The sequence below is a fragment of the Pseudophryne corroboree genome, chromosome 4 (genome assembly GCF_028390025.1).
Source record: "Pseudophryne corroboree isolate aPseCor3 chromosome 4, aPseCor3.hap2, whole genome shotgun sequence".
Taxonomy (NCBI): Eukaryota; Metazoa; Chordata; class Amphibia; order Anura; family Myobatrachidae; genus Pseudophryne; species Pseudophryne corroboree.
Window position 1 is genome coordinate 409,341,965 of NC_086447.1, and position 15,755 is coordinate 409,357,719.

General features: G+C 43.2%; 1 protein-coding gene across 1 annotated transcript in view; it reads right to left on the reverse strand.

Annotated features, from left to right (window-relative positions):
- COL9A1 (collagen type IX alpha 1 chain) overlaps window positions 1-15,755 on the reverse strand; it is a 176,234-nt gene that overhangs the window by 93,651 nt on the left and 66,828 nt on the right. Inside the window, exons 11-15 of the mRNA XM_063916767.1 lie at window positions 13,640-13,693; window positions 9,638-9,673; window positions 4,754-4,777; window positions 3,173-3,226; window positions 434-487 (exon numbers count right to left, since the gene is read on the reverse strand). Of these exons, the coding sequence (XP_063772837.1) occupies window positions 434-487; window positions 3,173-3,226; window positions 4,754-4,777; window positions 9,638-9,673; window positions 13,640-13,693 (222 nt within the window). The remainder of the gene's footprint in view (window positions 1-433; window positions 488-3,172; window positions 3,227-4,753; window positions 4,778-9,637; window positions 9,674-13,639; window positions 13,694-15,755) is intronic.

Consider the following 15,755-nt stretch of genomic DNA (forward strand, 5'->3'; position numbering starts at 1 on the left):
GGACCAATAATGGGGATACCATTGCTAAGAATAAAAGTTGCAATAGGGCAGCATACTAGGCGTCTCATATTTTTCCTGTGTGTTCAATTGAATGGTGATTAATGACATGACAAATATTTGCTAATTACAATATATCTCAATTTAGCTTTGTGAACTACAAAAGACAATAAATGATTGGAATATTTATGAAAACTCCAAAACACTTGTCGATGCTTATGTGAAACCTGGGCATTGCAACTAATTGCCATTAATTCAATATGTATGATATTAAGCCAACATACAATCTTTTAGCAAAATCACATTATCTGTTCATTTTAACACAACCGTTCACTTAGCCAATTTATTCTGAGACTTTGGGAGAAAATTGAAACAACACATCATTATTTCTGAAGGCTACAAGCATATAATTATAGGTTAATTCATGAGAACTTACTCTAGGACCTGGTGGTCCTGGAGGTCCTGGAGTACCTCTTCCACCAGCATCGCCCTATGCAAAAACAGGTATAGAGATTATATTTAGTTTTGCTATTTTACACAGTGCAAATTTGCATTCATTGACCACATAAAATTGGACACATTTCTTATTCCAACTAAAGCTGAATCACAATAGGTAAAAGTATTTGGATAAAACTGATTAGCTTAAATACTGTTCATACAGTAGCTTAGGGGGTCTATTTACTAAGCCTTGAACGGAGATAAAGTACCAGCCAATCAGCTCTTAAATACCATGTCACAGGCTGGGTTTGAAAAATGACAGTTAGGAGCTGATTGGTTGGTAGTACTTTATCTCCATCTAAGGCTTATAGGCCCTACACACTGGCCGATTTTTTGAAAGATATGAACGATCTCGTTCATAAATGAACGAGAACTCGTTCATATCTTTCAGTGTGGAGGCTCCAGCGATGAACGATGCGCGGTCCCGCGCTCGGTCATCGCTGGTCCCCCGTCGGCTGTGCATGCAGGCCAATATGGACGATCTCGTCCATATTTGCCTGCAGTTCTATGGAGCCGCGTGACGGGGGGAGTGAAGAAACTTCACTCCCCCCCCCGTCACTGCCCCCCCGCCGCCGGGTCGCTCGTCGGCCGTATCCGCCGTCGGGCAGCTCGGCGGCGGGTCGGCCAGTGTGTAGTGCCCTTTAGTAAATAGACCCCTTAATTCCTTTCCTCGGGTGATTTAAAATGTGCATGCAATTTACAACTCAAATTTGGCAATGTTATAAATACATTTGTGAATGTCCAAAATGACTTTCATATGGGAACAATTAGAACTTTGGCCACAGATAACCTCTTGTGAATGAGTTACAACAAGCTGCAGATTTATCATTTTGAATGTTATTGTCCAATATTTGCAGAGGAAATGCTATCTAACATTGAGTGCAGTAGCCATTATGCAGTGCTGTGAATGCCAATGTTCTACTAAGCACCTTTTGAGGATGTTGCAGTATGACATCTTACCTTACTGCAACAGTAGTCTGTCTTGCTAGAATAAATTGATGTAGTTATCAATGTTTATTGAGCTATATAATCAATAGCTCAATGCTGCATAGAAAACAACCTTTGTGGGCATTCAGCCTGTGCTTGTGTGTCAATAGATTATATAGCCCAGGCAGCCTGTTTCATTAATTAGTACATCAGTTCTCTCTCCTAGCAATTACTCCCATGACTATTTGGAGATGAGCCACTCTGGAATACTACCCCATCTGCAGATATAAATAGTCTGCTGGGGAAAGATAGCCAACATGAAATAGTACATATAAAATGTTAACACAAGTGATAACACATACATCTTTTCATCATTTAAACAAAGTACAATACATTGTGGTAGCACTACAAAACCTCTTTATTGTTAACCCTTATTTCCTTGTCTTTCACTCTATGTGCCACCAAATCCTGTTCACTTTATCCCTGAAGCTGAAAATAGTCAATGTTTTTACATTATGTGCCCATACATCAGCGAAGTATTGGGCAGTTCCGAGTTCTACGGATGCCTGAGTCAGGGGATCAGAGAAATCCAACATGTTGGAAATCCTCCATTCCGACCAAAAAATTAACAGAATTGGTGAGTTGGAGAGTATTAACATGCTGGAAGTCAGCAGTAACTCCTCCACTGTGTGTTGGATAATTACAAACAATTTCAACTTTAAAACGTAATCTTTATGAACCCATAAGCATGCAGTTTAATATTACTAGTAGTATTACTGCTTCCAATCCTTTTGCTGACCATATTAAGGGGTATATGTAACCACTTAACTGACGATTTATTTAGCCAAAAAACAGCTCCGAGATTGTCGGGATTTTTTATGAGTGAATTAGTTGAAGAACATGACTTTAACCCTATCCCAAATGATTTTAGTTAAAAAAAAGGAAAAAAAATATTGTATAAAAAACAACAACATTTTAAACATCGAAACATCGATCGGGAACATCGCCGCTTTCATTTTGAAAGCTGGGACAGCCTGCAGGTGTATAGGGGGGGTCTGGGGGTGGCTTGGGAGGGTTCATTTACTCTCCCCAGCGGCTGCTATTGTCTGCATCCGCTGGAAGGGGGGGGGGGGGTCCTGCCGTGCTGACCGATCAGCAGTGATCGGCAGCACGGCAATCAGTGGGGGAGAGTGCAGGGAGGCAAAGGAACCTTCCAGTCCCTCTGACAGCAGCGGAAGGAAGTTTATCTTCCCTGTCGCTGCTAACCCTCTCTATCTGACTGGTCGCATCCTGTGCGACCAGGTCTCAGATAGAGCACTTGCAGGCATGGTCGCATCTGATGCGGGTTCACAGAAGAAGAGATGGTGCCCATAGCAGCCAGTCACATTCTAGCTATTATCCTTTAGAACAGAGGTTCTCAAACTCGGTCCTCGGGAGCCCACACAGTGCATGTTTTGCAGGTAACCCAGCAGGTGCACAGGTGTATTAATTACTCACTGACACATTTTAAAAGGTCCACAGGTGGAGCTAATTACTGCACTTGCGATTCTGTGAGGAGACCTGCAAAACATGCACTGTGTGGGCCCCCGAGGACCGAGTTTGAGAACCTCTGCTTTAGAAGGTGCTAGATAAATGATAAGTAGAATGTGGTACGCCGTTACAATGGCATCTTGCCCCCATTGCCCCTAAATGAACTGACCCCCTATATCTGTTAAAATGATTAAAAAACAAAAGAAGTAAAAAATCTTACCACTGGTCCACCACGGCCCAATTCTCCTAAAAGTCCAGGGGGGCCAGGTACACCCTGCAAATATAACAAAAAGTAGCATGATCTACAAGGTTATCCATTTACTACAAATATAGATACAGATAATGGGCTGGATGTAATGCTGCCTGAGTTCAGCAGCCGTGCAGGATGCCAGCCGAAATTGGACTTTTTTAAAGGGACAATCACTTACAAGGCAAAACCATGCCTTGTAATTGATTGTCCCTTTAAAAAAAATGTCCGAATTCGGCTGGCATCCCACATTTTCTACACTATACTTAACACCAATTCACTAAAACATTCACAATGATCAGGTTTTCCACTGATGCAACTGAGAAGAAATCTTAAGTACTTTTTATGCAATACAGCAACAGATTATGGCTCCTTTTATGTAACTATCAAAGAGTGTAAAGGCGGGTACTGACGGGAGAGGTGTGCTGAGTGATCTTAACACAGACCGCTCAGCACACATCTCTCCCCCCACTCAGCACAGTGCCATGTGCTGAGCGTCGGGGGGGAGGGGCGGGGGGGCCGCATGCAGGCTCAATCTAGCACCGGCGATAGCGATGCGCGGGTCGCGCATCGCTATCACTGGGGGGCATACACACGGCAGATCCGTGCTTAAAATCTAAGCAATCTAGTCAGATTGCTTCGATTTTAAACACGGATCTCTCTGTGTGTATGCCCCTTAAGGGTTTCAATGTATAGATAGACAGTTAAAAGATAGACACCATATGATAGACAGTCAAAAGGTTGACAGGGTCATAAGGTGCACAGGATCAAAAGGTTGACAGTCAAAAGGTTGATAGGGTCAAAAGGTCAACATTTACTATCCATGTCACAAACCTTTATTAACCTTGTGGCATGCGAAGCGAGCCATCGAGCCCAAAGTGTGGCAAGCAAAACGAGCCTGTGAGGGGATGCATTTCAACAAATTTGGGTAATTTTTTTTTAAATAAACAAAAAATAATAATAATAATAATAATAATAATTAATAATAATAATAATTTTATTTATATAGCGCTCTTTCTCCAATGAAGGGGAGATATTGAAAGGCACTAACTTTTTCTGTAAACCATTTGACCCTGTCGACCTTTTGACTATCGACCATATGGGGTTGACCTAATGACTGTCCATCTTTTAACTGGGTATCAACCTTTGACCATGTCGACCTTTCAACTGTCTACATTTACATGTTGACCTTTTGACCCTGTCAACATAATGCATATCTACTATTAGTGGTAGACCTATTGACTGTAGACCTTTTTAGTGTAGATCTATGGTCTGGATACCCTTTTAACTGACTAACTACTATAGCACTCGCAGACAGTGCACTCTGGTATATTAGTTTTGCTCCCATACACATGAAGGGTTAACATGGGATTGATATATTAGATATTTACAACTGAAAGTGGGAGTTCCAAGGTTTCAATGAACGTTTAGTGGCTTGAGTTTGAGCAGATGTTAATATTTATTAATAAATAAATAATTTATGGTCATGGACAGAATTGCTAAGCAAAAACTTCAATAATTTGTTAGAAGAAATTCTGGAAACTGTACACTTACCCGTGGTCCTGCAACTCCTCCACCCTAAGGAATAGAAAATAAAGCATCATTACATTTTATGTAAGACAATTGTATCCAGTTTACATTGAACGCTCTTAGCAGGAACGCAGGCAACAGAATACTGTCCTGATAGATTTCTAACCATGTAAGCATAAATGCTCCTTTCATGTGTGTGGCTTTGTGTGGAAAGCTGTGTTTTATGTTCAGTTTTATCAGATATCTGCAAAATGTTTTTACATCTGCCAATCAACACAAGCAGTTTGTTACTGAAATTTGGAGTTATCTTTTTGCAATATGGCTAACAATGATGTGGTATGCCCTCTTGCCTTAGTAGAGGTAATTACAGGACGTATCATCATATTCCAAGGCCAAAAGTATTATCATTGCTGGTTATAATAATTCTGCATAATCACGGCCACTTAGGACTAGTCACTGATGAGAATTCTCACTAGAACAAATCCCTGCGCTGATATGACAGGGCATAATGCTGGTTAGTGGTCTGTAAGTCTGACTGCGTTGATAAGACAGCAACCACTGTGTTGCCATCAGATAAGATGAGACTTTAGAGACTGACCAGCACAGCGGGTAGGAGCAGAGCGAGACCAAAACATGGTAATACAAATGGTAATTGCCGCACAGGTCATGTCTCATGTGGTGCTAAACAGTTAGGATGTGTAAGAACATGTATTCTTCTGTGTTCCTCAAGTATTTAGCTGTATTATGCACATTCTGTTCATCCTGTTGCTATGAATAGTAAATGAGTCACACTTCCCATGTGTGTCATTCTCTGCTAAACCTATAGATAAGTGCTCTATTATCATTTCATTTTTCTTGTTTTTATGAGAGTTTAAAAATAATTTGCACTTTTAAGAAACAAAACTTTTAATGTATCTGTTATTATGTACATTGTATAAGTTTTCACTGCAATTTTCAAACAATGAACCTTTTTTTATGACCAAAGACATTATCCACAAGAATCTGTATTTCTCTTACTGGGGCTTCTGTGCATGCAACAGAGTAGGGGACACCTCTAGGACACTATTCATAGATCAAGGGTACAGGGGTTTGAAGGAGAGATTTTGAAAAATGGGTGTATAGGATGAAATTGGACACCTGCAGAGCATGGGCCCTAACATTTTACTATGTGCCAGTTCCCTTGTCTACAATGTGACCACAGTCATGCTGGCTACTGGAAGTTGAAACTGGCAACCATAGCAAGCCTCTAATATAAGCACATAAATTACTGTGGGTGTTACCTAAGAAATGTTGCCCTCTTTCCTTTTCTATTTTATACCCGAAAGGTGAATTATTTCCAATGGTCAGAACACAGAACGAGCAACATACTCAGGCGAAGAACTTACAAGTGTCATCAATGATTATTCGATATATAGATAGATAGGTAGGTAGATAGATAGATAGATAGATAGATAGATACAGTATACAGTATATAGTACAAGTTCAGAACATGGGACCCCCTGGATTAGCTTCAGAACATCATTAAACCTGTTCAGAACATTAAAACGTGTCCCCTTGCAGGCTCTCTTTGCTTGCCACGCTTCGGGCATGGTGGTTCACTCTGTTTCGCTTACCACAGGTTAATGATACCAATAGATGTGGATATACTAAAACTGATAGCCAGGGGGTCCCATGTTCTGAACTTGAGCCTGTATATACATACGGATATACAGTATGTGTAGTTGTTATAGGGTACTATATATACATAGGGTATGGATCGGAACGCTACCTGTATGGATTAAGTAATGCTCCGGTGCCTTCTGGAAACAGTATACAAACTTAAAAGGAGTCCAACAAGCAGCAGCACTCAGAGACTGTATTTTCAAAAGTGCAAAAAAAGTTTGTTTATTCCATCACATATTGCAATGTTTCAGGGGCATGATGACCCTTTATCAAGGTGATATCACCTTAACAAAGGGGCATAATGGCCTCGAAACATTGCAATATGTGATGGAATAAACACACTTTTTTTGCACTTTTGAAAATACAGTATCTTAGTGCTGCTGCTTGTTATATACATAGTATAATATATATATATATATATATATATATATATACACATACACACACATATATATTACAGAGAAGACAGAATTCAGAAACCCATAAAATATATTTAGCATTGCATACACGTGCATGTGTGTAGAAATAAAATACATATTCCATGATCGCCAGGGCCATAGAGAGCCATGCCAAGCCCCAGTACTTGGCATTGGGCATAGACTAAAAAGGGGTGGTGTCCACGCCCCCTATAAATAGATGACATAATAAATGATTAGCTCCACAGTGTGCACCATTCAAATCCAGGGGGGAAGGGGTTGGGGGAATGGGAGAGCAACCACTAACAGCCTCCCTCCTTAGCTGGCACCATCTACCCAGTGATATTTGGGAAGAGGGAGCATGTGCAGTAGAGAGCAAAGACCCTCCAGAATCTTTTCTCTCAATGTGCGGTGCCATCTTCCCGAAAATGTCGCTGGGAAGATGGTGCTAGCAGAGGCAGAACTCTGGGAGGCAATGGAGTCAGCTGCCGCCGGGCTCCTGCTTTGAAGGGGGGCACCTTTCCTCCTGTTCCGTTTGTTCAGTGACATTAATCAATTAAGTTAATTGACAGCAGCCGGTATCTCTTCCGTAGCCGACTTCCCCACTAGTCACTGCACCTTACACATCACACCCTCTTTATTATAGGTACACTGGAAGCAGACACCTTACTGATGAAGCTATTTGCTCCTATTAAGGAAGCATGAGAATTCTAACTAAATGAAGTTATTTCTCTGACAATTACAAGTAACTTCATATAGTTAGAATCCTCCTACTTCCTATGTAATCCATCAGTGAGGTGCATGCTTCCAGTGTAAAAGGCTGTGGGTTCTAATCCTGGGTATGACACTTGCAAATTAATTGTCAGAGAAATAATCAGCATTGTGAGTGACTGAGTAGATCTATGTAGGTTGTGGCTGGACCCCTACAAAGATCTGCCTAGTTGCAACAGTTTTGCAGCAGCTTCATATACTGTAGTCAGAATCGGCAGGCTTGCTATGCAGGAGCAAAAAATATATTTTTTTTACACACACATATTATATATATATATATATATATATATATATATATATATATATATATATATATATATATAGGGGGCACCAATATTTTTCTTGTCTCCGGGCAACTGTGACAAACTTCCGCCACTGGGTGCTAGCCATGGTGGATGGACCCGATTCCTGAATGAAGGTAAGTGTACTCACTAGAGGCAGTGGACCCGGGCACCCGCCGGGCCCCTCCAGCATGCCAGGGCCCAGATAATTAGTACCCACTCACCCCCCTCTCGGCAACAGTGATTATCGCCTGATCTACATGTCCTGAGAGTGCCATTTTCATCCCCTCTGTTTATAACTTCTTGTTGGTCACATGGTTATGTTTGCTGATGTTTGCTGTACTCCTATCTCTTTCCTCTTCCATCTCCCCATATTGACTTTGAAAACATAAAATAAAGGGAGGGCAGGGCTGGATTAAGGCTATGGGGGGCCTGGGGCACTTCAAACAGGGGGGCCCCTAACATAGAGGCAGGGAGATCAATTTTATATATATATATATATATATATATATATGATGTAGTTATGCGACCGGCGTTCAGGAGACCTACACCTGCATATACAGTGTATGTTTACATATACACACACACACACACACACACACATATATATATATATATGTGTATATGTGTATATATACATACACCTATATATACACAAACATACACGCACACATAAATTACACACACAACACAAAGCAAAAAATTACAATTTAACACAGCAGCAGGTGAAAAAAAAAAAACAATACACCCAGCTTACTTTTTTGATCTGCTGCTGGCAGGCTGCTGGTGAGACAGGAGAGCAGCTACAGCTCGCTCCCCCACGCAACCCCTCTGGCTCCACACATCTTCCGTGCAGCCTGCGCGCCCAGCCAGTGACTGAGCCGCAGGCTGCTACTACTTCTCACCATTGGACAGCTGTCCCTTACTTCATGAAATGCCGGCGCCAGCGCTGTTAGGTTGCCAGGGCAACCGACGGGGAGACGTGCGGGGTCCGGGAGCCCAGTGCTGCAGATCGGATCTGTTACAGAGATCCGATCTGTGGCTTGCGGCAGGGGGGCCCTTTTAGAAAGGGGGGCCCGGGTACATACCCCCAGGCCCCCCTCCCCTTACTCCGGCTCTGAGGGAGGCGGCCACAATTTGGTCTCACTCTGGGTGCAAAACTTCCTTGCTACAGCCTACTGCCCCTGCTTTCCCTTCCCTTCCTTCCCCTAGTGAGCTCAGCAGGACAGGTCAATGAGTAATCTGTGAAAATGCAAATTGCAGATAATAAATATTATAGCTCTATAGCAACTCTGCCGGTGGCCAGGCTCCCGACGACCAGCATACCGGTGCAGGAATACCGACCACCAGTATACCGACAGTTCTTCTCCCTCTTGGGGGTCCACGACCCCCCTGGAGGGAGAATAGATAATGTGGCACACGTAGCACACCACCGTGCCCGCAAGGGGCTCATTTGCGCTTGCCCAGCTATCGGTATGCCAGCGGTCAGGATTCCGGCGCTGGTATGCTGCTCGCCGGGAGCCCGACCACCGGCATAACGTACTACACCCCCTTTGGTAAACAGGGTAAAAGAGCAGGAATAAAACACAAACAATACATGAATGGAGATAGTGAGCACTCGGTTACCACAAATAGATGATTGATTCCTAATAGACCATATACATACATATATATATATATATATATATATATATATGAACTTATTAATAGTTTTGACAATTGAGGTTGAAAATATTATATAATTACTCAGTTAATTCTCACAAGTGATGTTTACTTACTGATAGTCCTCGAGAACCCGGCAATCCAGGTTCACCCTGAAAATAATCATTGCATTGTTTTAGGTTATTGCAAGTATACACCATAACACAATATTCTCAGGGCAATTTGCTATAATGAAATCAGCTATATATACTATTGTTTTATTATGTGGTAATTAGAATATTTAAAGAAAATGAAGAATTGTTAATAAGAGGTGATAAAGGAAACCATATTTTTACCTGTATCCTGACATCATAGCTAAACATAGTTTTTATAACATGGCACATGTCTATGGATGCCAAGTATTGCAAAGGGAAATGTGCTCATTGGGCCTAATTCAGAGTTGATCACAGCAGCAAATTTGTTAGCAGTTGGGCAAAACCATGGGGGTCATTCCGAGTTGATCGCTAGCTGCCGTTGTTCTCAGCGCAGCGATCAGGCTAAAAATCGCCACTTCTGCGCATGCGGCGCAATGCGCACGCGCGATGTACTTTCACAAAAGTCAAAGTACTTTCACACAAGGTCTAGCGACGCTTTTCAGTCACGCTGCTCGCCGCAGAGTGATTGACAGGAAAGGGGCATTTCTGGGAGGTAACTGACCGTTTTCGGGGAATGTGTGGAAAAACGCAGGCGTGTCAGATACAAACGCAGGCATGCCTGGGGAAACGCGGGTGTGGCTGGCCGAACGCAGGGCGTGTTTGTGACGTCAAAACAGGAACTAAATAGTCTGAAGTGATCGCAAGCTAGGAGTAGGTCTGGAGCTAATCAGAAACCGCTCGAAAATATTTTGGTGCCGTTCTGCAATCCTTTCGTTCGCAGTTCTGCTAAGCTAAGATACACTCCCAGAGGGCAGCAGCTTAGCGTTTGCACTACTGCTAAAAGCAGCTAGCGAGCAAACAACTCGAATGACCCCCCATGTGCACTGGGGTGTGTTCAAACTGAAATCTAAATTGCAGTGTAAAAATAAAGCAGCCAGTATTTACCCTGCACAGAAACAAAATATAAAGGGCCCTACACATTTAAAGATCTGCCGCCAAGCTTCCCGACGGCGAATACGGCCGACGGGCGAATCGGCGGCGGGGGGGCAGTGAAGTTACTTCACTGCCCCCCGTCACACGGCTCCATAGAAGTGCAGGCAAATATGGATGAGATCGTCCATATTGGCCTGCATGCACAGCCGACGGGGCACCAGCGATGAACGAGCGCGGGGCCGCGCATCGTTCATTGCTGGTGACTCCACACTCAAAGGTATGAACGGTATCTCGTTCAATAATGAACGAGATCGTTCATATCTTTGAGGATTATCGGCCAGTGTGTAGGGCCTATTACTCTCTGTCTGCAAATGTTATATCTGCCACACCTGCAGTGCACATAGGGGGTAATTCCAAGTTGATCGCAGCAGGAATTTTTTTAGCAGTTGGGCAAAACCATGTGCACTGCAGGGGAGGCAGATATAACATGTGCAGAAAGAGTTATATTTGGGTGGGTTATTTTGTTTCTGTGCAGGGTAAATACTGGCTGCTTTATTTTTACACTGCAAATAAGATATCTGCCTCCCCTGCAGTGCACATGGTTTTGCCCAACTGCTAAAAAATTTCCTGCTGCGATCAACTTGGAATTACCCCCATGGTTTTGTCCATTAGCTAACAAATTTGCTGCTGCCATCAACTCTGAATTACCCCCATTGGCCCTCATTCCGAGTTGATCGGTCGCAAGGCGAATTTAGCAGAGTTACACACGCTAAGCCGCCGCCTACTGGGAGTGAATCTTAGCTTCTTAAAATTGCGACCGATGTATTCGCAATATTGCGATTACTAACTACTTAGCAGTTTCAGAGTAGCTCCAGACTTACTCTGCCTGTGCGATCAGTTCAGTGCTTGTCGTTCCTGGTTGACGTCACAAACACACCCAGCGTTCGCCCAGGCACTCCCACCGTTTCTCCAGCCACTCCTGCGTTTTTTCCGGAAACGGTAGCGTTTTCAGCCACACGCCCATAAAACGCCGTGTTTCCGCCCAGTAACACCCATTTCCTGTCAATCACATTACGTTCGCCGGAGCGATGAAAAAGCCGTGAGTAAAAATACTTTCTACATAGCAAAGTTACTTGGCGCAGTCGCAGTGCGAACATTGCGCATGCGTACTAAGCGGATTTTCATTGCGATGCGATGAAAAATACCGAGCGAACAACTCGGAATGAGGGCCATTGTACAGATCGAGTTTGTGTATGTAAAACAAATTATCAGTGCAATTGTGCGCAACTGTGCTCTGGTCTGTGCTAAAATTGCAAACACAAGCTATTGCTATGATACAAAATATATTGCAAATCAGCTCTGTATGCAGCTGCCACAAAGGGAAAAGCAGGACACTGGTGTCTAGTACAGGGAACCACATAAAATAATTAAAAGTATTATTAACTTGTATAAAACATAAGAAAAATAATTAAAAGAATTAGAAAAAGCACAAAAAAAACTCCCGAGAGCAAAATTGCATTTTAATTAAATAATTATATCAGGTGTCCATCAAAAAAAAACAACAACTTAACATAACTATGATACTGGCCTCCAGTGCAAGTAAACCTTAAATATTAAAGTAGCAGCATGTATCAGGTTATGGCATAATATGTATCAGCACCTGGAAATAGCAACAATCACAGAAAGAGCTATGAGTGCAGTACCTGGAGAGAATTCTAGAGTATTATAGGAAGCTGAGATAAAAAAAAATCTGGAAGTCTAAAGACAGAACATTTAATCTAGCTTTAATCTAGCTAGGGCAAAATATATTGTTAATGCAGATCAAATACTGTATATGAGGCTTAAAGATCTTATGCTTACAATCTGTATTTGTACAGCCTCTGTCTTGTCCTGAGTAGATGGCATGCTCAGATATTGGAGCTGGATTTGAAGACAGTGCACCAATAGAACTCACTGGGGCAGATGTATTAACCTGGAGAAGGCATAAGGAAGTGGGCCTGGGACTCAAGGTTAACAGCAATTAGGTCGACACCAATAGGTTGACACACCTTAGGTCAACACCCAAAAACGGTCGACGTGGACAAAAGGTCGACATGAACAAGGTCGACATGGAAAAAAGTCGACATAAGTGTTTTGTTTTTTTGGTGTCGTTTTCTCCGTAATCTGATTGGGAACCCCAATTAGTGCACTGTTTGCCCTCGCATGGCTCGCTTCGCTATCCATGCTTTGGGCAGGTTACCGTTCCCAATTGTAGTACACGTGCATCGTAAAGTATGAAAAAGTTAAAAAATGAAAATAAAAGTGAAAAACTCATGTCAACCTTGTTCATGTCAACATTTTGTCCATGTCAACCTATTTCAGGTGTCAACCTAAGGTGTGTTGACCAATTGGTGTTGACTTAAGTGGTGTCGACCTTATTGGTGTCAACCTTTTGTCCGATACCAAACCAGTGATAAGTGCAAGGTGATAATTTACATATTGGAGCTGATTGGCTGGTGTGTTTAACAGTTAGGAGCTGATTGGCTGGTGCATTTATCACCTTGCACTTATCTCTGGTTATCACTTCCTTATGCTAAGTGCAAGGTGATAAACACACCAGCCAATCAGCTCTAATATGTAAATTGACAGTTAGGAGTTGACTGGTTGGTGCGTTTATCACCTTGCACTGCTTGCACCTTGCACTGCTTTATTACTTCTTTATGCCGTCTCCAGGTTAATACATCTGCCCCATTGTTCCCTGCTGACTGATGGACACATACTCACATTGGGGCAGATGTATTAAGTTTGGAGACAGCACTAGGAAGTGATAAACCAAGTCCCAACAATTTTTCATTCAAATATGGAATTTAGAAAATATTGTTCTTGCTCTGGAGGTGCACTGTGTGAAAAAAGAAAAACCTGCACCCAAGTGAATACCAAAAAAATCTTGTGCCTGTAGGAATAACCCTGCAGCTCAAGATTTCAAATAAATAAATAAATGGCCTGCAATTGAATATGGCCCTTAGAGTGATTAGGTTCCTTTTCAGTGTTTAAGTGTATGATTATACTGACCTTTTGCCCTCTTGGGCCACCAGGACCAGGAATTCCGTCAGGTCCTGTCAGTCCCTGTAGTAATAAATAAATAAAGTTACATCATTAATAAAGCTGTTAAAAACACAATATTGAAATATATGTATTAAAATAAATATATGCTTCTTTGCAGTATAACTGAAACTTGCTTTGCAGAGAGCTGCCATATTGCCCAACAAAGTACAAAACCGATGCATTGATCAGTGAGGAAAAAGAGCAGGCATCTGGATCAGTTTTATTTTAGCAATAACAGTTAATTCTTTTGCAAACAGCTGTGATAGTTGTTCTACAATCTGTACATATGTTACTGTCTAATTCAGGCATGTCCAAACTGCGGCCCTCCAGCTGTTGTGAAACTACATATCCCAGCATGCCCTGTCACAGTTTTGCTGTCAGAGAATGCTAAAGCTGTGTCAGGGCATGCTGGGATGTGTAGTTTCTCAACAGCTGGAGGGCCGCAGTTTGCAGTGGCGGATCCAGGGGGGGGGGCACTCGGGCCCGTGCCCCCCCTGTCATTTGTGGCCCCATCCGTCGTCCCCCACTTGTGTCACTGAGACACGCTGCCGCTCAGTCCGGCGGCAGCGTGTCTCAGCTGTCAGGAGGAGAGCGCGGCTATCTGGCAGCGTGTTGCGGACTTCAAACCAGCCGCCGGTTCGTGAGCCAATCAGAGTTCGCGGACCGGCAGCCAATCAGGAGCCGCCGGTCCGTGAGCTCTGATTGGCTCACGAACTGGCGGCTAGTTTGAAGTCCTACACGCCGCCAGACATAGCCACGCTCTCCTCCTGACACCCTCAGAGCCGAGCAGAGAAGCAGCAGCAGCGGTAAGCAGCTGCAGAACTGCTGTGGGGGCATTTGTATACCTGCTGTGGGGGCATTTGTATACCTGGCACTGTGAGGGCAATTGTATACCTGGCACTGTAGGGGCAATTGTTTACCTGGCACTGTAGGGGCAATTGTTTACCTGGCACTGTGAGGGCAATTGTTTACCTGGCACTGTGGGGGCATTTTTGGATCTGGCACTGTAGGGGCATTTTTGGATCTGGCACTGTAGGGGCATTTTTGGATCTGGCACTGTGGGGGCATTTGTGGATCTGGCACTGTGGGGGCAATTGTGGATCTGGCACTGTGGGTGCAATTGTGGATTTGGCACTGCACTATTGGGGGCATATGTCTGTGTATCACGTCTCATTTTAATTGGCCACACTCACTAAATGACTGCGGGCATTACTACAGGCAACATTACTACTGGGGGCAATACGGGCATTGCATAAGGGGCACCACTACTATGGGGTCTATATAAGGGGCACTACCAGTGCAGTGGACAATGCATAATGAGTGCTACAACTGTGGGCATTGTATAAGAAGCGCCACCTCACATGCACCGAAGCCGCACGCAAATGTACTTCCCCTTCCATGGTGCCCCCCCCCAATCATTTTCTTCTGGATCCGCCCCTGGCAGTTTGGACATGCCTGGTCTAATTGCTCAGACTGTGGTTAGTCGACACCGATTGAAAACCAGTTAAAACAAAGCATGGATTGGGATTGTTGACCCCAATGCCAGTGCACCTCTTCTATTCATATTGCAAATGCTACATTTCCAGTACATTAGAGTGCATGGAAGCATTGGCCACAGGAGAGACGCTGGCATCATACTCAATAATCCATTTGTTTGTTCTTTTTCCATGTGTTATGCATGGTTTTAGTGCAGTCTGATTACAGTCAAAGCACAACCCTACCACAGTGTACTTTCAGAAATATATGTAAATGAAACCTATCTAATTGTGGCTGCCTGCCATGTTATATTATAGTAAATAAGGAAGACTGGTGGATATGTGGGATGAGACTACCTGGACTTTCTAGATGTGGAGTTCTTCACCTATTTTTTCACCTCACATGAAAAGATCAGATCTCACAGAAAAATATATGATTGGCTGTGTAGTAATTGCCTACTCTCCCAGAATGCCCAGGGGACTCCCAGATTTCTTTGAATTTCTCTGGACTTCAGGGAAGGTAGGCTACCCTCCCCAGGCTATGCCCCCTTTCCAGATCTGCCCATTTTCTTGCTGGTATTATGTACCAAATTTAATAGGATAAGGCC